Source organism: Anabrus simplex, chromosome 12, assembly GCF_040414725.1.
Source record: "Anabrus simplex isolate iqAnaSimp1 chromosome 12, ASM4041472v1, whole genome shotgun sequence".
Taxonomy (NCBI): domain Eukaryota; kingdom Metazoa; phylum Arthropoda; class Insecta; order Orthoptera; family Tettigoniidae; genus Anabrus; species Anabrus simplex.
The window spans coordinates 17,087,501-17,112,692 of NC_090276.1; the positions used below are offsets into that span (position 1 = coordinate 17,087,501).

Sequence of the window (25,192 nt, forward strand, 5' to 3'; positions counted from 1 at the left end):
TGCCGATGTTTTGATCTTGCTCCCAAGATTGTCTTCAGAGCAGAATGAAAACAATTAATGGTGATTGCCACTCCATAGTAACCAGACTCAAGGTAGAGAGACCCTGTTCGAAATGTAGTTCATTCCAGGGCTTCCAGAGTCAAGGACAAAGATGTTGAAAAGTTAACTATGGAAGGTAGCCATGATCTACTCAGTATATAGCTGTCCCCTTTGTTAAAATTATTCAGGTGTTAAGCAATTTGTATTACCTCACAAATGATTCTAGGTGTAAAATGTCTTGCCTTAAAAATGACAGATGGTACATCAAAAATGATTTGACAGTCATTATGTATGGCAAGTTCTGCCATAGGAGACTTCTCTAGCTGACAAAGATTAAGTGCCTGCGATGTTCCTTAACCCTCATTGCTATGTTCCTTCATGTTTGACCAACATAAACAAATCCACAGGAACAATCTGTCATGGATAAGATTGACAATATTCTCAGAAGGCACAATATCAAGACCATCTTTAATACTGATATTATCATGGGCAATTGCTTACAATCTGTTAAAGATCCTATTGGTTTAAAATGTGCTGGACTATATTTTACCACAGATGAGTAGTCAAATGAAACTACTGTCAAAGCATAACTCACCAGAAGCAATTCGACCAGCATTAAGGTGGGCATAGGGTTGAAGGAGACCCCACAAGTCCCCATTGCTGGCGATGGCATGTTCGAACATGCTGGCCGTCAGCACTGTATCCGCCTCGGCGGGCAGGCATTGCAGGATGATCTCCTCGAGGAGATTTTCCATGCCTGCGGTCAGGTACACTGCAGCATACCTGCAAAACACACAAAAACATTCAGTAGGTATACTGGTAAGAAAGGAGATATAATATACATTGTTTTGTGAACTTTCATAAGCATGAATGATCTATTAGAGATATTTTCCAAATGAGCAGCATTCTACTGATCAAAAGAGGTGCTATTTTAATTAATTTATTACTTAGCATATGACATTTAAAATATCACTAACAAAAAACATAAGGAAAGAAAGAATAAGAAAGTTACAATTAATTTCTACATTAAAAACATTCAAGCTCTTCAGGCATTTTTAAATGTGAAACTACCAGCATTTTGCCCCATGGTAGCAGTGAGCTCAACACTTGGATTTCCAAGACGCTGGCAGCTAGTGCGCCATTGCGACACCACTGCAAGCCTCCTACGTAGGACAATGCAGTGACAGTACACTACGGGAAGAACGTACCTCTGCATTTATACAAGTCGACAGTCTAAAATCATTTGAAGAGAAATCACTAGAAATGAGACCCAAACGGATCATTTGCAAAGAGGAGAGAAAGATGGAGAGCGAAAGAATGAAGAGGTTCTGGGAACAGAAGAGAAGAAAGGCTAAGAAGTTCGAAGTTCTAAGCAGTCCAGAGTTGGCCAAATTCGGAAACAAACAAAATCTTAGAGCACTAAATGCACTTACTCATGCACAAACTTCCCCAATCGAACATCAGCCATCCATCGTTGGAAACGTCCTACAGAGAGTTGTAGGCCTGCACGACATGACTTGCTCTGCTTCAGCTGTAGATCACCAGAGACGGCAAACATGGCTGCTGCTCGCAAACAAGCCTGCAAGTAAGTTGTTACGATCACATGGAAGAGCAATAGTAAAACTTAGAATAACACTGATAAATGCATTTTTTAACATTAAATGTACTTTCAAAATTAATTAATTAATTAATTAAATAAATAAATAAATAAATAAATATATATATATATATATATATATATATATATATATATATATATATATATTCCCCCCCCAAAGTTATACTTGACATATGACCAAAGTGATACTTGACATATGACAGCAGAATATGTAAGTAACTAGCTATTGTCTATCCATCCATGACTGCTTATTTTTTGTAATTGCAGGAATAATGCCATCTAGCAGAGCCAAGTGGCAGCGGAAGAGACAAAGCAAACCTCAACTAACAACAACACTCAGATTTTGTTATTGTTGATACGTTGTAGGAGCTTAGGACAAAGTAGGCTATCATATTTTGTTTTCTTCCAGCTCTGCAGTATTAGGGCCGAGACCTAAGTTTTCAATACCTCTGCGTCCTTCCTTTTCTTTCATGATTATTCTCTTCCTTTCATTCTTTGAGCAATTGCTTCTTCATGTTCTTCTTCTGATTTTGATAGATAACTTCATTACTTTACAGATCAACAGAAGCCAATAATCACATAGGTATCCAGCTTATAAAAGCAATCATGAAAAGCATTACCACTGTCAGTTCACAACCATGTGTACTAAACAACAGTTCCAAGTCAGCGATGCTCAATGTTTCCTGACTTCCGTATTATTACAGCTTGTATGGTAAACAGAGATTGCAATTAAACATCAGACCTACAAGTCTCCCGGTGTAGACGATATATCTGGGGAGATGACGATCATATAGATCGGACAGGAAGGCACTGATGTACTGCATTCATTGAGTAAAAGAGTCTGGGAAACTGGGGAGTGACCAGAATATTGGTCTGTCTCTCTTTATCTCCTTGCCCAAGAAAGGGTCAATCAGGATCTGCTCCAACTACCGAACTATTCCACTCAACCCACGCAAGCAAAATCTTCTTGTACATCTTGAATGAGAATTTGAATCCTTACACCCTCTCTCACGAACCCGCAGAAAAAGCAGGTTTGTATTAGGAAAAGGAACTCTAGAACAGATTATTGACATAACAGAAATCACGTGATTTCTGTGCCTTGTTTTCATCTGCCTCCTTGACTATAGCAAAGCCTTTAAACTGTGTTGTCTGGCGAAAGTTGTGGCAGGTGCTTATAGTGTGTTCAGTTTTCCATCACACTTGATAGCACAAGCTGACACCTCCGAATTCTTCAATGTCTGTAAAGGTGTTAGCCAGGGTTGTGTCCCATCCCGTCAACTATACAACATCTATGCTAAATGTCATTAGGAAAAAAGGACCTAATCAGCATCTCTGAATTTTTACAACCACGGTACCACGACTTCAAGAAAAGCTCGGCTTCTGATTGGTACTGTACTTCACTTAGTGGCTCCTTTTTTACAAGATTAGTAAGCACACATGGAGTTCTAAAACTTTCATCTGCTTTTACTAAGCATTGTGCTTTGTATCGTTTGGGAAAACTTGAAGGAACTGTGATGTTATATCTCGTAAAACGAGTGATTTTCAGGACATCCGATGTTTTTGTTACTTTAGTGAAGAACTGATGGCAGGTTATAAATGATATGAGCATATTATCAACATGTTGGCTGCAAGGGGGTTCCGATCGGAACAGCAGTATAGGTATTTTTATTATTATTATTTACATTTTATGGTCTTCATTGGGCTACTGTAGCCAATTTTATACAAAGAATTTTTCAGTTTCCTGTCAGCCCAGTACTTCTTCATTCTCTCGGATCTTATCTTTCTTTCTTCATCGGAAATCACCCTTCCTATTGTCTGTTTGTTGATTCTGGTTTGCAGTCTGGTTTGTTTGTCTGTGAGTTTCCTGATTTTGTCAGTTTTGTTTCTTAGGTCTTCCACTGTAGTTTGTAGTTCATCCATATCTTCCTTAGTTTCTGTAATCTACTCAATGATGCACTTACTATTCCATAATTTTTCTATTATTCTCCTGATGATCCTGTTCTTTGGTGTCCTGATTAGATGTCCAAAAAATGAATTTCGTTTCTTCCTGATTGTGCTCATAACTGGTTCTATTTCTTTGTAGACTCTTTCATTAAAAGCTACTCTCCAGTTTCCATACTTTTGGTATGATTTGTTGATGCACATTCTATAGGTATTTATTAATAGCTATATGTTAGTCTGGCCGGGCCGACAACAGCTGGTTGCTAGGTAATGTGAAATTGAAATCTTATACTAACTGCACGCATTATAACAGGGAAAAAATTAACCACGGTATCTCAAGAGACTCTTTGCCAATCCTATAACTTAACACTTCCACCCAATTTAGTGGGCTACACAGCAAAGAACATTTACAAATTGACACAATATGTGACGTTACTTATCGGTCCAATCGGGTCGGCATATAATTTTACGTAGTAATGACCAAGATGAAATTGAGAATTTGAACTAATTGTGTGACAATACAATGTATTTCAATAGTGAAATGTGACGATGGATGGTGAACGGACCCATTCTCCCTGGAGCCGGGTGAGAGCGCACGTTTGGTTGCCTAATAAATTCTAGTTGGTGGCCAGTCTTGGCCAGCCAACAGAACAAAGCAAGGCTGTGCCCATCAGGCCGCATCCGGCGCCAGCGGGCTAAGTTTGGTTTTGGGTCTGCAGCTAGCCAGCTTCCTGGTTGCATCTAAGTAATCATTCATTTTCACAGACACTAACACACAATAGACTTTGACGTAGCAAAAAATGTGGCTTGAAGTTCTCGTGTCAACTCTCCAGCGAAAGTCTAAACAATGGACAGTGCCCGAATGAGTCGGCAGTTTTATTTTAAGAGCCTGTATTGACCAAAAGTAAATGTGCCGACCCAATCGGGACAGCACTTGCGAGCCCCTGAATGTTAACATTTTGGCCTCATTTATGGTTTATTACCAGGACGCATGCACAATAAAATAGGAAAAAAAGATAAACCATCTTTCATTCAATGTGGCACTTACATGAGGGGTCACCAAATGTAGCGTGGCAGCTAACATGTTAAAATGTGTGACTTGTTCTTTTTCCCTACTTGAACAGACAATAAAAGTAACGATTGTTACAAAGGAAGCTAAAATAAATCATACATCACCCAGTCAATTCGATATTTGTAAGAACTTATTACATACTAGTCAAATAATCACACACTGGTTTTCATACATGTTCTCCCTCTAGTATTTATTATTGTTACAAAAAGTATTGATTAGCCAATTTATTTTAGATTCCTTTGAAAACAACCCTCTTAGAACCAGAGTCACTGTGAAACTGTAAAAAAAATGAACGAAACTTGCCAGCGTCGGTCTGAGAGACACTCCGTTTCTTTGAGAGGCTTCTAGACCAGAAATGGCGCATAATCTTGGCACGACCATTAAAGAGAGTCAAGCTACCATGTTCTGACAACATTCTCTTGCCTTTTGGCTATCGATAATCTTGAGCAATGTTTAAACATCCTTGACTTGTTTATGCGCGACTTGTAAAAGCATGGCATCATAGTGTAAGAAGAGTTGTGTAAGAGAGGAGGAAATTACAGACCTAATGAGTCCAGGAAATGTTGTGGAACCTGTGCAGGATTGTCCTGGTTGACATTCCTTTCTTCCCAGTCATTATTAGTATCAACATCATCACTACCACTTGCTTAGTTATGTACAGTCACATTCCGTGCGGGTAGTTCATTGTCTGAGGCAGAATCGGGGCTTGATTCATTACCAAGATCACAATCACAGTCCACGAAGTCCAAGAAGTCACCAATTTACTCGCCAGTCATCAACTATATGGCTGTGTAATTTCACTGTTGTCATTTAATTGTCTTTAACTTGTGTGATTGCCATCGTTGGCGTATTTTTCAATATACTAGATTTTAGAATTTCAGATTTTTGACACCCCTGAAGATATTTTTAGAACAAACAAAATGCACTTCTTTGTTCTGTTATTATGTATGTGTGCCCTCCAGTGTTCGTTTTTACTCCATTTGTAAGCGTATGGTAATAGGAATTACCAAATTTTCCAACTTTTATCTTCCTTAATACATTATTTTAATTAATCGAAACAGACTTTCAACCTATCAGGTCGTGTTACGTACATTTAGTACGTGTTGAAGAGATGTTAAGTACAGAACAAAAATGGCCAACCGGAAACCAGTGAGATCCGAACCCACAACCTCCCCATTTCGTATCGCTTGCTAGGCCATCTTTGTTCTGTTGGAACTGATGTGTGACTTGTTTCTTCTTTTTCCCTACTTGAATTAACAGTAAAAGTAACGATTGTTTCAAAGGAAGCTAAAATAAACCATACATCATCCAACCCATTCCATATTTGTAAGAACTTATTAAATACTAGTCAAATCATCACACACTGGTTTTCCTATATGTTCTCCCTCCAGTTTAAAGATCATACGTAATAAATGTACGTAACACAACCTAATAGGTCGAAAGTCGGTTTAGATTACAATGCAATCGTGAAAATTCAATATTAATTGACTTGGCCCTCAACGGGCGACTTAAACGCACTCTACAGTGTGATGAAGTAGTGCCAGACCTATAGCTTAGATCCTTTCCAACAGAACAAAGATGGCCTAGGCCACCATAGCTCAATTGGTAGAGCAACCGACGCGAAATCAGGAGGTTGTGGGTTCGGATCGTACTGGTGTCCGGTTGGACATTTTTGTTCTGTACTTAACATCTCTTCAACACGCACTAAATACACATAACACGACCTAATATGTTGAAAGTCGGTTTCGATTACAATGCGGTCGTGAAAATTCAATATACACTGGCTTGGCCCTCAACGGGCAACTTAAACGCACTCTACAGTGTGATGCAGTAGTGCCAGACCTATAGCTTAGATCCTTTCCAACAGAACAAAGATGGCCTAGGCCACCACAGCTCAATTGGTAGTTCAACCGGCACGAAATCGGGAGGTTGTTGGTTCGGATCCCACTGGTGTCTGGTTGGCCATTTTTGTTCTGTACTTAACATCTCTTCAACACGTTCTAAATGTATATAACACGACCTAATAGGTTGAAAGGCGGTCTCGATTACAACGCAGTCATGAAAATTCAATATTTTAATTAATTCATTCATTCATAACGTGAGGAATAAATTTCATCATGATCAGAAAGTTATCCGGAATTTAGATGACTATGTTTTGCACTCCCTGAATAAGCTTTGCTTTCATATCTTTAAGAACAGTGGACGAATATTCTTTTTTCTGAAAGCCTACATTTTCCATTAAAACAGCCTGGCACTTTTAGACCTCACCTTTACATTTTCACCTGGCACTAAGAAGGTTAATGTAATCTATAATGGCAGTCATATTGGGGACACTGCCAAAAGGTGGGTCAAACACTGATGAACATGATGATGAATAAATATGATATTCTTCATTTTCAAAAGTGATTTGTGATATGTTCTTAAAATAAGAACTCAACTCACATTAAATAAATTCTAGTATGCAAAAATTCTCAGTTACCTTAATACAAGAATCTGCCAGGGCTGGACAGAGAGTTATTCGGAAGGCAGATCCCACTTCATGCTTGCTGCACATGCCGAGAGGGCGGGACAACCGCTGGGCTTCTCGACCCACACGGACCAGGGCCCTCTGCAGGAGGTACGATAGTCGAGGAACTGTCTCCATGCTCACTCTTTCCATATGCTCTTTTAAGCGCCCATTCTGGATCACTCTCAATACATCGTGATTGGACCAGGGTAGATGTTGCAATTCCACTAACCTGCAAAATCCAAAAGTGTAAAAATTGGGAAATTACCTCATATGAGAGCAAATGATACTGCTTAGATAAATGATTTCTTTTTAAATTACAAGCCTAGGGAAATCAGGGCCGTCAACACACTTTGCTTACTGGGAGTGAATGATGTATTTTAAGAGCTAAAATCTGGTATGAAATGAGCTCTAGAACCATGGTTATATTAAGGAAGAGTGCTACCTCACTGGGAATGATACAAAACAAAAAACTAAAGAAATGCAATAAAGCATCAAATAAGCAAGTACCACTATCTCAGATTATGGCAATATATTTAACATATCATTAATTTTGATATATTTTGTGCCATACTATGAACATATTTCTAGATATTGAAAAGGCATATGACAGTGTCCCAAGGAATTTGGTATGGAAAACATTGACGGAGGCACAGATTGGGAATGAAACAATGCAGATGGTAATAGCATTGCATCAAAATTGCAAAAGCTGTGTTAGAACCAAAGTGGGTCAAACGGAATGGTTCAGAGTTGAGACAGGCTTAAGACAGGGAAGTGTATTGTCTCCCTTACACTTCATTATCATCATGGATAGAATTCTACATAATATCTAGGAGAAGATGGTGGGCAAACAAGTAAAGTCTATGCTCTTTTGCTGATGAGATTGTAGTCTGGGGAGATAATGAAGAGGAAGTACAGACACAAGTTGATTTATGGAATGAGGAGATAAAAGAATTTTGATTGAAGATTAGTACTGCGAAAAGCAAGACTTTGATCATGATGAGAGGGAACAGAAATCCACAGAAGTGATAAAAATAGGAAAGGAACCTCTTGAAGTATTGAAAAATTTTAAATATTTGGGTAGCATGATGTCACAAGATGGAAATTTGGATGGAGAAATTGATTTAAGAATACAGCAGTCTGCAAGTTTCTACCAGTGTGTGAGACATTGTATGGAACAAAGATGTGCCAATGAAGTGCAAGAAGGCTTTATACTCATCCTATTATAAACCTATACTAACTTATGCTTCAGCAGCCTGGACGTTGACTAAGTGGAACCAAGGTAAGATACAAGCAGCTGAAATGAGGTTCTCTTAAGAGCATACAGGGAAAGACAAGACGAGATAGAATATGAAATTAGGAAATAAGGAGAAGCATGGGAGTGTGTAAACTTAAGAGATTGATATAGCAAAGCTAAAATGGTTTGGACATATGATGAGAATGCCAGGAGACAGAATACCAAAGAGAACATTCATGGATACAGAGACTGGAAAGAGGCCTAGGGGACGTCCTAGAATGAGATGGAGGAGCTCTGTTGTGGACTGTATTGCAAATAGAGGAGTCGATAGCAATAAAGTACTAGAAGAGGAGTGGTGGAAAGATCGAGTAAGGTGGAGAGCTTAGGTACAATACCCTACCCAGAGAGAATCTGGAAAAGGAAATGGTTGAAGAAGAAGAAGACTATAAAAATATTTGAATGTGTTCTCGATGCAAGATTATGAAACATCATCATTGTCTATGAATATTGAATTTTCACGACCGCATTGTAATCGAAGGTACACGACCTAATAGGTTGAAAGTTAATTTTGATCATCAATGTCTCATCTAACCCATGTGACTTTGTTAAAAACAGCAGAACAACAGGCGCCATCCGTGCACTTTGTCTACTGATGGAAAGACACCACGAGGAAAGGAAGACAGTTCACTTGGCCTTTCTTGATTTGGAAGAAGCATTTGACAGGGTACCATATGATTTCATTTGGCTGGCAGTAAGGCTACACAATGTACCTGGCCTATGTCAACTGGATGAAACGTTTGCGCAGGAAGTCCACAAGTTCAGTACGGAGAGCAGCAGAAATGTACTGTACCTTCCAAATCAATGTTGATGTCCATCAAGGATCAGCCTTGTCCCAATTGCTCCTCATTCTCTGCATGAACGCCATCACAAATTACATCCAGACGAGACATCCGTGGACATTACTACATGCTGATGATGTTATGCTGGTTAATGAGACATGTAAGGACCTTGAACAACAAGTACAAGACTGGAAGATGCATCTCGAAGAATTTAGGATGAAATTAAATCTGAAGAAGACTGAGAATCAGTAATCATCATCATCATAATCATCATCATCAGCATCATCATCATCATCAACATCATCAAGAATTCCTTCCAGCAAGCTGGGTAGGATGTTTAAGAATGATGTGGCTCCATTTATTACAGTCCTGGTATGCTTCCTTTCTCTCTAGGGCATCCTATGTTTCTCCTCTCTTCTCTAGGTCTTATCTGATCTAACCACCTTTTTCTAGGGTATCCAATTGGTCTTTGTCTCGGAATGATCTTTTCAAAATACTTCCTTGGTGTTCGAGTAACCTGCATCCGCTTAATGTGTCCTAGCCACTTCAGCCTTGCAACACAGCCTTTCTTCCAGGGTCAGGCTGACCTGCAGCTCTCTTCATATCTGATCATTCCTAATTCTGTCCTTCCTTGTTTTTTGTACAGCTGATGTAAGGAACTTCATTTCAACAGCTTGCAGTTGAGCTACTTCTCTCCTATGTATGACACATCTCTCCAGCCTATACGTCATGATGGACAGGAGATAAGTCTTAAACAGGGTCTGTTTTGCCCTCTGAGAAACTCCCTTGTCTCATACTATGTTCCGTACTAGATGGAAGAAGTTGGATCCTTTTTGCACCCTGTTCAACATTTCCTTCTTGGCATTTCCGTCATTTGATATTGTAATTCGGTAACCAAACTGTGTATGAGGTTTGGTTTAATAAAGTGACCCAATTCAAATACCTAGAGTCATGCATCACCTTGGACTGCAGTACGGTTCCTGATATCGAGACAAGGGTCAGTGCCGCATGGATGAAAAGATGCCCGGTTACCGAGTCCTGTACGATAACAAAATTCCATTGCATATAAAATCGAAAGTTTACTGCACAGTGTCAGATCGGTGGCAGTTTATGGATCTGAATGCCGGCCTACAACATCGAAGCACAAACAGGCACTTCATGAAATGGAAACGAAGATGCTGCGGTGGTCCAATGTTTTCATTTGACTAGACACATATTGGGAACGATGCTGTGCAGAAGAAATTCAAGTCTGCCCCAATCACAGAGAAAATGCGTGAATCACGCCTGCGATGCTGCGATGGTATGGGCATCTACTCCATAGCAGTGAAACTGCAGCTGCAAAGACTACAATTAAACTGAACGTGGAATCCGGCTCTATGGCTAAATGGTTAGCGTGCTGGCCTTTGGTCAAAGGGGTCCCAGGGTTGATTCCCAGCATGTCGGAAATTTTAACCCTAACTGGATAATTCCCCTGGCACGGGGACTGGGTGTATGTGTCGTCTTCATCATCATTCCATCCTCATCACGACATGCAGGTCGCCTAGTGGTGTCAAATCAAAAGAACTGCACCAGGCCTCTCGAGAAGCCACACGTCATTATTATTGTAACTGAACATGGAAGGTCGCTGACCTCGAGGGCGACCTCAAATACGCTGACTGAACCAGGTAAGAGATGACATGCGGCTCACCAAACTCAGCCCCCAGAACGCTATGGATTGACTAAAGTGGAGGAAACAAGACCCCACATAAGTGGGAAAATGCAAAAAAAAAAGATGATGACGACTAATGTTGATACAATAACAAGAAAATTAATGAATTAATACAAAACATTTTGCTTTTATGTAAATATCCAGAAATCCACTTTTGGTGCTAAGTCAATTATCAGATCTTCATCCATGCTGGGAATAGAGGTTGTGCCTATACTACTCCCACCGATCCACTTATGACAGCCATGATAATGCTGGAGATACTCTTCAGTGGTAAGCTGAATTGTTTCCAGAACTGCACAAAGGAGGAAGGTACTGCACCGTGTGCCCAATATTCTCCATCTCCTCCCGGAATATGACCATTCCTTTTCTCGGTGTTCACCTCTTTGATTTTCAAATCGTACATTCTGGTGAATCATATGTTTCACATCAAAAATACAAATTCACTTTATGTAAATAATTTAAATCATGTCATTCAGAACAAGCCTATTTCCAATGACCACAAAAAAGACAAATAAATAAATCGGAGAAAATTACTGATATGAGGATGTGTGTTTGTTTAAATGGGCAGAGCAACAGGATTTTTAAAAGTTTTATATCCTCACATAAGAATGCAAACCTCATTTGTAACAGAAACTTACAGGAGAGTGAAGAAACTGTCATAGTTGAAATTGAAAAACAAAATTGTGCCAATACAAACGTTTATTTTTTTCCCCTACTGGTTTAATACCGCACTAACACAGAAAGTTTGGGGTGACGCAAGGTACAGCACCAGCCTGGTGTGAAAATATATAAATTAAGTTTGGCAATATTCATATTGATTAGGTACCAAAAAAAATTTCTTTTAGGATTGTTATTCTGCATTTACAAAGTATGTGTAGATAAGTACTGTTATGAGATATGAGATAGGGTGGTGTTGGTTCCTTTTCTTTTTTTGCTATTTGTTTTACGTCGCACCGACACAGATAAGTCTTATGGCGACGATGGGATAGAGAGGCCTAGGAATAGGAAGGAAGCAGCCGTGGCCATAACTAAGGTACAGACCCACCATTTGCCTGGTGTGAAAATGGGAAACCACGGAAAACCATCTTCAGGGCTGTCGACAGTGGGGTTCGAACCCACTATCTTCCGAATACTGGATACTGGCCGCACTTAAGCGGCTGCAGCTATCGAGCTCGGTTTGGTTAATTTTAAGCTATTCTATTGGGTATTTTGTTATGCTGTTACCACAAAAAAAAAGTCTAGAAGCATTGTATAGCAACAACAGAAATAATAAAACAAAAATTGCAAATACTGGGTCTTGTATGATATATGAGGTATGAGATTCAATTGGTTGTCTTCTAGGGTCATAAGGGAATATGAATTGAGTAAGGCAAGTTGGATAGTAGAGATGAAATTTTTTTTTTTTTTTTTTTTTGCTAGGGGCTTTACGTCGCGCCGACACAGATAGGTCTTATGGCGACGATGGGATAGGAAAGGCCTAGGAGTTGGAAGGAAGCGGCCGTGGCCTTCATTAAGGTACAGCCCCAGCATTTGCCTGGTGTGAAAATGGGAAACCACGGAAAACCATTTTCAGGGCTGCCGATAGTGGGATTCGAACCTACTATCTCCCGGATGCAAGCTCACAGCCGCGCGCCTCTACGCGCACGGCCAACTCGCCCGGTAGTAGAGATGAAAGAGAAAGCCCCCATATTTGACATGGATCCTCTGGTAATCAGCTTAAGATCATTTGAAGTGTTACTGGAATTAAATTTACAGCAAAACAGAAGATTCTCTGCTTGTCTCATTTATCCTGCAAGTCCGGCTCCATGGCTAAATGCTTAGCGTGCTGGCTGTTGGTCACAGGGGTCCCGGGTTCGAATCCCGGCAGGGTCGGAAATTTTAACCATAACTGGTTAATTTCTCTGGCATGGGGACTGGGTGTATGTGTCGTCTCCATCATCGTTTCATCTTCATCACGACGCGCAGGTCGCCTACGGGAGTCAAATCAAAAGACCTGCATCTGGCGAGCCGAACTTGTCCTCGGACACTCTCGGCACTAAAAGCCATACGCCATTTCATTTCATCTATCCTGCACATGTCACTTGAAATGGTCAAGATCTGAATCTAGTATGTAGCAGGCACCTAAATCTCCAATTCTACAAAGTAACCTTGAGGGCACAGCAGAGCCCCAGAAGATTGAGGTTCCATTTTATTTGAGTTGGTCTTATGAAAATTAAAATTTTACAAAATACCGTAAAACTCCCATTTACATTTTTCATACAAGTACCTTTTTCATGTATGATTTCCATACATAAAAAATACGACATTACAGTATGTTGAGCAACATTTGGAAGCTACACAAAGTGACACCATGCTTCTTAGAAGACAGCTTGACATTGCTTCTGGAAACACAAGGCTCTACAGAACAATTTCTTTCAAATTAAAATTTGCCAGGCTGAGTGGCTCAGACGGTTGAGGCGCTGGCCTTCAGACCCCAACCTGGCAAGTTCAATCCTGGCTCAGTCCGGTGGTATTTGAAGGTGCTCAAATACGTCAGCCTCGCATTGGTAGATTTACTGGCATGTAGAAGACCTCCTGTGAGACTAAATTCCAGCACTTTGGCATCTCCGAAAACCGTAAAAAGTAGTTAGTGGGACATATATTAAATTTAAATTTCTGTCTTTTTAAAACTTGGTATTAAACATATTTAACACAGGTATGTACTGTACTGGATAACCTTTCATTATACTCGTTAAACATTCATATATTACCCTCCATATTTTATCACCTTCCCACAACAGCAAATGCCCTCCATAAAAATGATATCTTCATAACCAAACTAAAATGCACACTTAAGGATTAAGCTCTTGATATTCCACTGACATCCTGGCCAGAACATTACTAGTGACATGGACATATTTATATACGTTTTTCCTCCTTGTTATTTACTTTATTTGTTATTTAATTTCTAAAAAAATTGTTAATATTAAGTCTGTGAAATTTTAATACAGTAAAAATTTGTTATAGCGAGAATTCATAATGGCGAAAAATGAACTCGCTATAGCGGATTGTCATTATATCTGATTTTTTGTGAAAGTCGGGGAAAACTCCATACATACTAAAATCGGTGTGAAACAGCAATCAGTTTGTTCAAAACTTGCATTTTTGCGGAAGATATCCACACTACAGCTTACTCGTTTGTTATTTTTCGAAATTCAATACTACATGAAAGTGTATAACTTCGTTCTGAAAAAATTATAGTATTGCTCCAAAGGCCTCTGTGGCAGACGCTCCAGTTGCTTAACCTCTGAAATCAGTGATGTACTCTGCCATATCTTGAGGAGCATCACATTCTTACTTAATTTCAGTATATAAAATTAAAACTAAGCGATTGCTGACTTCAGCCTTTACTGCGGTAACACGTTCTCCTCTTTCATTTCCATTTTTCTTTACGGAGCAGCAGTCGACGGATATCACTAATTGGCTCTGACATCGCCTTCGAATATCGACAAGCACGCTCACTAGTGGACATAGCGAGGAAACGATTCCAAAGATGATCGCATGCAATATAATCGCTGGGTGCATAAATATCAGTAACGGAAGAAAAAAAAACGCGCACACTTAATCGCTCGTAATAATGGATGCATCAGTGATAGGGCTTTCACTGTAACCAAAGTATAATACACAGTTTAATATAGGAATTTTGAAGGGACAGCCAAATGTGCCATTATAACAAGGTTCTCGTTATATGCCATACTTGCTATAGCGGATTTCTACTGTATTTGTTTTCTTACCATTAATATTTTAAATTCTCACACAATCAGTGTAAAATGGAGTACTTTGTACCCATATCCGATTACTACAAAATAAAAGATTTCCGTGTAATCCAAGTTTTCTTTTTGTAATTTGATGCAGCATCAGCTCCAATTAGCTTGAATTACCAGGGCTCTACTGCATGCAAATAATGGAATCCTTTAGACATGATATGGGTTTTTGGGCTTATGCCGTGCCAAGAAAGCAAGGTGAAACTCTTTGTTTTGCAGAGAATTTTGCTCCGCATCGGACACAACGTAAGACCAAAAGCCCATATCATGCCGTGAAAGCATCAATGTTAATCGCGTAATCTTTTACCTGTTATGAGAGTCGACCCACACAAACTCGTCAGCACTCGTAACATTGGTGTTAATGGTTTCGAGAGAGGAATGCCTCATGAGACGCCGCACTGCAGGTTCGCTGGACTCGCTGCCACTCAAGCTGGAGTATGTGGAGGTAGAATACCCGGCGTTGGATGTGTGAGATCGCATAGTGAGCTGCTGGATGGCCAACTTGATGTCCTCCAACCCTGAGCCAGATGGTACCAACTGCGACAAACACAACAGTTAGAAATTACAAACACAAGATGTTTAAAAACACTTTATTTTAAGTAAATTAAAAAGGATTTCAACAGAGAGTTTCGGATCTATGAAATTTAGATCTTTCTACAAAGAGAACAAATGAAAATGAACCACATATTTTCTCGTACATTCGAGACTAGAAGAAACTACAACTCATAACTTGATCTTTAATAAAAGTTAATATTCATATGTCCAATCAATACTATTTACTTCCTACTAAAACTTTTGGAAGGTACAGGTGACTGGACACAAAAGTGGGGTAACCATCAGTTTTTTAAAATGGGAAAAAAGAGTCTCTCTCACTGATGAAAAAAGTAAGTTTTCGGAGAACAAAATTAACATATTATTTGTTTTCATCTGAAAGGTGTAGCTTTATTTTTAACACTGGTATACAACTTTAACTGTTTTATTGATAATCACAATAGTCAGATGACAAATTACATTCAGATGCAGCCAATTAACTCTTTCCGGTCTAACTGCGAGCATAGCTCGCAGCAGCCAAAATTACGTTTAGGCAGCGCTGTGGGCATAGCCCGTAGTAAGGTTTGACAATTCACTAAACATCGAGAACGAGCTATGCACGCATTCTGGTGGTTACATCGTGTTTCTTCATGTATTAGTTACGAGTGTATTTAAGCAGATGGCAGTATTATATGTCTAAGTCAGAGAATTTATGATATTCTCGATCAAGATGCATCAGTAGATGTTGTCACTCAGTGAGCTCTAAGACATGGCTTCTCGCGGCAAACATGTGCTTGACGAAAGTGATATTTTCGATATATTATGATATATTATAAGTTTATGCTCAAATGAACATATTATAGACATATGAATTCAAAATAACTTCTTACATTTCATTATGATTGGAGTTCGTTTTACGGCCTAGCGCACGTTCCCGCGTATTTCATACTTGCGTGAATACGTAAGATTGTCTACATATTACTAAAGTTGTCTGTTTAGAAGACTGTATTTTCTCTTTCTCAGAAGTCTTTTGTAGTAAATGGAACAATAGTATTACATTTGAGTAACTTTTGGCAAAATTTATCAATCAAAATAAAATTTCATAAGAACTCCCATTTTCATTTTTGTAATTATTACTATTATTATTTTTAAAAAATTATTATTTTTATATTGTACTCATTATTGTTGTTGTTTTGTAATTGCAATGCACATTTTATATCAGCAAAATTGAGTAAATATAACAGTATTTCAGAAAACTGTACTTGCTTAGTTATCCGTCAGACCTTTCCTCCATTCGCAAAACATGGTATAATATATAAACAATTTTAAAATATCATGTAATAGTTGACATAATAAAAACAGCGTTTTTCAAAATTAGATGGTCAAACAAGTACAAAGATAACAGAATCGTGCAAATATCTCCTACAGGTACAGAGATATAATGTTTTAAAAATTCTTAAAAATGCCCAGTCCAGAACGTTTGCTAGGGATATTAAGGCCCAGACTGGAATGGGTTAATGATAATCGAGCCCCTTAGGAAAGGTTTTCAAATGATTGCTGGTTGTCATCATGGGGTAGGTACTGGGGGAGTTGAAATAAGGTATTATCCTGACATTTGCCTAGAGGGAGTGTAGAAAAACCCAGGGTAAAACCACACTCAGGATAGCCACTGTCAGCACCGGGATTCGAACCTTGGATCTCTGAACGTCGCAGCTCCTCGGTCCTCTCATGGAGGGTGAGTAAACACGCTCAGCTACAAAAGTGAATGGAACACAAAATACTGGGCCAGAAAATGAAAACACAAAAGGCTTTTACTGATTTTCAGCGATAGTATTAACTTTCTTGCACATTTACAGTCTCCACCCAAGCTTTTCTTTTCCCCTGTTTCACCTCTGTATGTAATGTAAAAATCACCACAAAAACTTTTCTGCTTTTCGCTTTCCCAGTTTCTGACATTCTTTTTATATATTCTGTAACTTCCACTGGTAGAACTCTGATAAATTATCGTCACTTACCAAAGCAGAAACCATCTTTACTCGTTTTGTAAACAGACAATGTGGCCAATAAGCAACAATAAACATCTGTATAACACTTCATAATTTACATTCATTTATTGCATCGAATACTTTTCTAAGGCAATGCATTATTAAAATAAAACTATATCTGCATTTATGTTCCAATTCTGAATGAACATCTTACCAGAATGGACATGCATCATGTGTTATGTCGTGCCATGTTATCCTGCCGATAATGTGGTGCCATCAAATGAGATTCTGTCAAGATGATTTAGATACCCCAAAAACTTCAAGGATTTGTACTTCTTTTGAGGTAATTCCCTGATAGTAACTAACTTTGGTGAATGTAGTTTATATCATTAACAGCAGGTGGCAGCATCTAACTCAATTTCCACAAATTTGATGGTTAGCCCACTTTTGCGTGGATCCATACAGAACTGCTGTGGACTGTAGTTTATTTATTCAGCCATTGTCGTTATCATTGTTGTCATATTTTATTTATATTCTGTGTTCCCATCTTTCTAATACTCTGTTCATAGGTATTTGGTGAGTTTATACTTCACATTTCATTTTGCATCTTGTTAACCACTCTAATCCTTGCACATAAATCTAAACTTTAGGTAATATCAAATAAACAAAAGACTGGAATTATCCTGAACAGAAAATAATGCTCATACCTTTGCAGGAGTGGCTCTATGTCGACTGCGATTGTGCCCTGCCTTCCTGCCTGCTCGCATCACACTTGCAGACAACCTGAAGTCAGAAACAATAAATGAAGTCACTTGATTGCTGTAACATCATAAACATCCATCACTTAATAAGCATCTTACTAGCTAAAAATTTGCACTGAAAATGTTGGGTGATGATATAGATGTTGATTCCCATAGGGAATCTGAAATATTTGTCCTGAATGAGTAAATTTATAATACCAATATAAATGGTCCGTTATTGGACATTATAAATTTTCCAGCTAACTCATTCTTGGTTGCCAGCGTTTCGCCCTCGTGTGCTAGGGTGCGCTCCACGGTATGCACTAGCCAGCGTATTGGTAGGTGTGCTAGGTACCAACTGATGAGCCCACCCTAGCACACGAGGGCGAAACGCTGGCAACCAAGAATGAGTTAGCTGGAAAATTTATAATGTCCAATAACGGACCATTTATATTGGTATTAATGTTGGGTGAGTCGTCCTGATCCTCCCAATCTTCAACATGAGACAGCTGATAGAAAAGCAATGGGAATGTGGAAGAGAAATCCTGATAAAATTCCTCAATTTAGAAAATTAGCATCCCCAGAGCAAAAGTAAGGAAAGTCATGAAACAGATAGGACTTGGAAAAAGGAATGTTCAAATACAGTATATGCAAGCAATGTACATAGGCAAGTCAATAAGTATCTGCAATTTTGCTCTAACTGTCTTTAGGTTGGCTCTACGTCGTCGTGTGGTCACCAGCCACTAGATGGCACCTTTGTCTACGTCTGTGGTAGGTTTCAGAGTTATAAGATCAGTACAGCTTGCGATGTTGCGATGTAAGGATGACTGCGCCACTCTCTGTTTGCACCAAGGAAGAACAGTGTTCCGTTATCCGTTGTCTGAGGGTGTACCAGAAGTGGTAATTCATAGCAGACTTTCAGCACAATACAGGGACACTGTTTTGCCATAGCGAAGTGTTTACCAGTGGACTGAACAGTTCAAAAGGGGTCGCACAAGCGTGAAGGATGAGGGAAGATCCGGGAGTCCATCTGCAGCCATAACTGATGCGAATATTGAACAAGTGCGTGATACGATCCTGAATGACAAACGAGTGATTTGATGACGTGGCGAACGATATGCACATTAGCCATGTTTCTGCATATGAAATCATGCATAAGAGGCTTAACTTTCACAAAGTCTGTTCGAGACAAGGTCAATCGGATAGGTTGAATGAGTATATTGGTAACTATCGGGACGAAGCGAGTGGTCACCAAATGCAAGCTGACCGAAACCACACAGCCCCCTGTTCGGTGGACCATTTTCTATTCAAACTGTAAGCTTCTCACCCTAGAAATGAAAGCACATATGAAGCCAGCTTATCGTTTGTCACTAACAAGTCAGTCCTGCCAGTACTCCTTCAACAAATTTCCTTCACAGGTTCTACTGTTATTTGATCATCATCACATTCTAAAGGCTAAGCCTTGTCGCTGCAGCCATAGACGTCTACCTTGAGCCAGTCTTTTCAGCTCAGTGTAAGTCGTGCAGTTCATCCTCGGAAGCAGGTTCTTGAAATAAAACACTCTGGGTCATCCTCTTCCTCTTTTCCCAACAATTCTTCCGTCAATGATGTTACAAAGGAACTCCTCATGCCACAGAATGTGACCAATAAACTTTATTTTCCGTTTTTCAATTTCAGTTATCAGATTCCGTTCTTCTCCTTTCTCTCTAAGGACTTTGGTATTGCTCTTCGTTTCAGTTCCGCCAGACTGAGTGGCTCAGGCGGTTAAGGCGCTGGCCTTCTAGCCCCAACTTGACAGGTTCGATCCTGGCTCAGTCCGGTGGTATTTGAAGGTGCTCAAATACGACAGCCCCATGTCGGTAGATTTATTGGCAAGTAAAAGAACTCCTGCGGGGCTAAATTCCGGCACCTCGGCGTCTCTGAAGACCTTAAAAAGTAGTTAGTGGGACGTAAAGCAAACAACATTATATTATTTATTCGTTTCAGTTCCAACTTATCCTCTGAATTCTCCTCCAGATCCACATTTCAATTGCCTCTAGTCTTTTCTTTCCCTGCTCTCCTAATGTCCAGCTTTCGCAAACCGCACAGAAGCACGCTCCATACAAAGGTTTTTGCAAAGGCCTTTCGAGTTAGAATATCTATACATTTGTGGTCCAGGAGATGCTTTGTTTATCTTGGAAGGCGCTCTTTACCTTGCTATTTTTTCGTGACTTCTGATTTGCTCCGATTATCACTCATGATGAGGGTTCCTAGGCAGCAAAATTGTTTCACTTGTTTAATTTTATCAAGGCCAATTCTGAAGTGTGTTACAGGTGTTTTCTTGTATTTACATATTGTCATGGTTTTTGTTTTCCTTGTATTAATTTTTGAGGTTCCGTTTGGCTAAAGTTTCTGCTAATATGTTGATCATTCTCTGGTTACTGTTACTTAATTAACTTAAATTCGATCGGGCTCGGATGTTTAGGACAAGTCATATTTTTTCTTTGTTTCTATTTTCTTGCCTGATTAGATTTTGTTGCAAATCAGGTGATTATCGTCACAGTTAAGTGATTTTTATTTGTTATATAAATGCATATTTTGACTTATTTTTGTCGTAAGGTCATATTTTGAGCTATTTTCGTAGAAACGTCATATTCTGTCCTATTTGGCGGTCTGACGACAGCTGTAGCTGTGCAAAATCATCAACTTATCGAATGCGAACTAGTGTTCACAAAACTGCTTTCCAGTATCACATCTGCAGTTAATGCAAGTGGAATACCATTTGTATAGAATTAAGGCCATAGACTTCACTGTACCTTTTACATGATTTAAATATGCACCAATAACCTTATAAGGTAGAAAGGAGCTTCTCTTCTTACAAGAATGTGTTAAGTGATAATCGGACGCGTTTCGCGTCCAATGATTTGAAGATGAATCTTGTCATACACTTCCAATTCCACCCATGGAGAAGAATGAAAAAGGTATGTCAGTTTGCACTATAGGCCCTGTCACTCTACTATAATGTATTCAAAGACATCTACTTAATTCGTTTCGTGGTGCTAAATTTAAACTTTAATGCATTTAATAATACTAATGAAATCTGGGCTTGAACATTCCAAAATATTTTAAAAAATAGATTGACTTCTAGTTTTGTTGTATTTCAAGCCTCCAGAACAGAGTGCAAACATGTTTCGACTTTTAAAATATTGTGTGATCTTTAATCTTAGCGAACTTAGTACCGGTACTTTATAGCTATGTATTCATAAATGTTCGGTGCGTGAATCAAGGGTAATAGACTGAATAACTGCTAAACATGTATATTCAGAAAATTATAAGAATAAAGAATTTAGTTAACAAATATGTATCAAAGGAATTGCCCTTTCGATTTATAATTTATTAAAAAATGTCTATATTTAGATTAATCATTTTCGGGTCATATTTTGTCATTCTTACATCATATTTTGTCACTTTTGAGGTCATATTTGCTTGCTTATTTGGGCTATTTTTAGGTCTTAAACATCCGAGCGCTAGTAATGAGCAATAATGTGCAGCATTTACTAACAGGCTGTATCATAACTATACCGAGAAAAAAAATCAGGAATGTTCTTCGTGTTATGTTAAGAACGATGGTGCAATTGGATTGGTGGAGAAATGTTTCTTTTTGAGAAAATGAGGTTATTTTGTTCATTCCTGGCGAGTGATTCAAATTGACAAACTTGTCGTATTTGCTATGCCAGAGAGCCAGCCGCAGCTTGTTGCTGTGCGTCAGAGGAGGGAAGTAAAGGGAGGGCAAGTGGGAGACAGACGTAATGCTTGGTGCGAATGTACAAGTTTCTCGTTCGTTTCGCATAGTCTCTCCCCAGCCCCAGTAGGCAGTGTACAGTTTGTACTGCACCAATTGACTACTATGTGAACCCCGTAGTAAGAGAAGATGAACCTGTACGAAGAATACAGGCAACTTTCCAGGTCGTTCGCGACACACCACAGAGTACAAAGGTCACTGCGTCGAAGAAAGAGGAGGGCATATTGAACATCTACTGTAATCACACCATTGGGCGTATTGTTTCCTTCGTTCAGTATTTCATTCCATTTACAATGTTGTGAGTGAAGGAATACACAATTGTGTACTCTGCCCTTCCCTTTCTAACACCCGTCAAGTACACTTTATAATCTCCTCCTCGTTATCTCCCCTTAACCGCGTATCACTTACTCCTAGCACATCCAGATGCATCCTCTTTGCTGACTCAGCCAGTTCTACTTTCTTTCTCCCATAAGCCCCATTAATATTGATAGCTCCCCATCGAATTCCATTTTGTTCACCAAGTTGTTTCCAAGGAGTCCCTCGCCTGTCAAATGAGGGTGGGACTCCGTTACTCCCGTAGGTCCGAGGCTTGCTTAAAATTTTCTGAGCTCGGTAAATTCATGAAGCAGGATGCTACCCTACTTAGACATAGTCCAAGAGAGGATCTCTCCTTTAACAGGTTAGGGACCACCATAGCAACTGGTATCCAAACTCTCAGTACCACTTAATAGGCCTCTCAGCCGTTGCCCATGGTTTACGAACTAGTAACCCACGCCATGAACCATCCTCATTTTCCCGAAAAGAAAAATTTTCTCTGTCAATCCGATAGCTCCATTGTTCTTAACATAATATCAACAGCATCACTGACTTTTTTTTATTGGTATAGTTGTGATACATCCTGTAAAAAGATTGGAGCAGGCAACTCATCTGAGTAACATCTGTTCCTATTATTGGTGACAATTTTTTTTAACAACCGTCTTCACGTCGCACCGACACTGATACGTCTTATGGTGACAATGGGAGAGGAAAGGGCTAGGAGTGGGAAGGAAGCGGCCATGGCTTTAATTAAGTTATAGCCCCAGCATTTGCCTGGTGTGAAAATGGGAAACCATGGAAAAGCATTTTCTGGACTGCCGACAGTGGGGTTTGAACTGGTGCTGATCTTACGAGACGACAAGAGAGTTGAAATTAGGCACTGAAAGGGCTTTTTAAAAATGTCATCAATTCTACATATCATCACTTGCATTGAAATGTCACATGACTGTCAAGATTCAATCCTACAACAATGGGCAAAAATTTGAGTCTAACAAATTGCAATGTACAACCAGAATATATATATATATATATATATATATATATATATATATATATATATATTAACCTTTGATGTGTAAATGTTATCATAACACCGAGCTCCAAAGTATCAAAAAGCATAAGGAACTAAAACTTATGCTATGCACCAACCTTTCATCTTCGGGCACGGAGTTGAGAGGAGACCGATAATGCTGATGTCGCTCGGCTGGGGGCGACGAGCTAAGATGACCGTCAGACATACTGGCATGACCCGAGCTGCGAGTACCATCGTCGGATGAGCTGCCATTTGAGTCCTGTCTCCTCTGAGTAAACAAAGAGCTCAGAATCAGTAATGTTACCTGTACACGAAAAATATTCCTGCATGATATCTAAGATGAGTACTAAAGTCAGGTGTGGGGAGAGCACATGAGGATAAACATGAAAACACAGACGGATAACAACAATCTTCACAACTTTGTACACTGGCATCTCCTCCTCAATCTTAGTTCTTCTAAAGACATTTCTTCTCAACCCCAAGTGAGCCAGTTTCTGCAAGCATCAACACTCATTGAGGCTGATGCAAGTGTAATGGACTAGTATATCTTGGAAACAGTAGGTATCATCATCATCATCATCATCATTTACGTAGTTATGTATGGACTTTATTTGGTATAAATTGTGGTCATATCATTTATTATTTCTGTATTGTATGATGTGTCTTGTGTAACAAAAGATGTGAGGTAATGTCACGATACATCTGCTGTATGTATATTAACAAGTGTTTATTTAATGCAAGAACATGTAATTAATAGTATATAATTTATTATTACCTGTAAATATGATGTATAAATCGAATGTAATGTTGTGCAGCACAGGGTAATAGTCCAGAACAATGCATCTTTGTCACTAGTGTTGTATACAACATTCTATTCATTTGTAAATAGGTTATTGGAGACTCGAGAAAATTCAAGAAATCATGTTGTGTCATACTTTTCTAGAAGCCTGGCCAGGCAAGGTATATAAAGAGACGGTGTAGAGTTGTTAGCAAGACTTGTTAGTGAACGTTGCTAGTCAAATTCAGTGTGTAAACTCATGTTGTGATTTTGTTGTGTTGGTAGTTGGTTGACATGCTAATGGGGTAGTCTTCTTCTTCTCTTTCATCGTCGTAGCAATGTTTTGTTCAAGATAGCAGTTCATTAGTTTGTGTGTATAATGTGTATATAATTTGTAAATAAAATAGTGTAGACAACTGATAGCATCTCCTGTATGCGTTTTGTAGTTATGACAAGGGGCCAACTTGACAGGTCTTTAGTCTTGACGCCGGAAGTGTAGGATGAGAAAAATGCTGGATAAAGATAGGAAAAGTGAAAAGACAAAAAGACAAGAGATGAATAGGTGAGTAGGACTGCAGGACGAAGACAAAAGGGCAAAATGAACCAAATGGGTCGATATAACAGAAAGGAACAAACAAAAATGATATAGAGAGAGAAAAATAGTCCTTGACTCCTCTTTTGTTCCTCCCTCTTCCACACTGACTTGTCATTATGATTATCCTACCGCGTGTTCCTACTTCTCTACAGAGTGAAGCCAAACTCCACTGACAAAGTTATGAATCATGATATAACTAGTACATAAACCCATCTTTGACAGTCGATGTTACTATCTATAAAGTAAATGGAAATTCTGAATAGACTGTTAATATATCTTCAGAATAAAAGTCACATTTTCCAGGTTTTATACGGTATGGTATTCGAAGGGAATCAAAACAGGTATTCTCACACTCGGCTTTTTGGTTTTCACATTTAGAGCCTGGCTATACTTGTATTCTCCATAAAGAAATTTTACGGATTTTAAAACTTCACCCCATTTCCAGAAGCATGACAAATAGAACAACACTTAACAGTCTTCACAAGTTTAAAGTATTCCTCCAGTCAAACAATAGTTGTGTTAAATACGGTTGGACCCACACCTGTTACAACTAAATTCGTCCAAGATTGAAGCTGTGAGCATTTTAAACATATACTTTTATTGCATTTGTTGATTGTATTTTATCTCAAGTTTTTTATGTATCACTATTTTTGTATATGTTTTTCATCTCT

At 39.0% G+C, this 25,192-nt stretch overlaps 1 protein-coding gene across 1 annotated transcript in view; it reads right to left on the reverse strand.

Annotated features, from left to right (window-relative positions):
* LOC136884440 (ankyrin repeat and BTB/POZ domain-containing protein 2) overlaps window positions 1-25,192 on the reverse strand; it is a 309,915-nt gene that overhangs the window by 67,615 nt on the left and 217,108 nt on the right. Inside the window, exons 5-10 of the mRNA XM_067156605.2 lie at window positions 23,265-23,416; window positions 17,987-18,062; window positions 15,071-15,300; window positions 7,150-7,408; window positions 1,473-1,618; window positions 635-822 (exon numbers count right to left, since the gene is read on the reverse strand). Of these exons, the coding sequence (XP_067012706.2) occupies window positions 635-822; window positions 1,473-1,618; window positions 7,150-7,408; window positions 15,071-15,300; window positions 17,987-18,062; window positions 23,265-23,416 (1,051 nt within the window). The remainder of the gene's footprint in view (window positions 1-634; window positions 823-1,472; window positions 1,619-7,149; window positions 7,409-15,070; window positions 15,301-17,986; window positions 18,063-23,264; window positions 23,417-25,192) is intronic.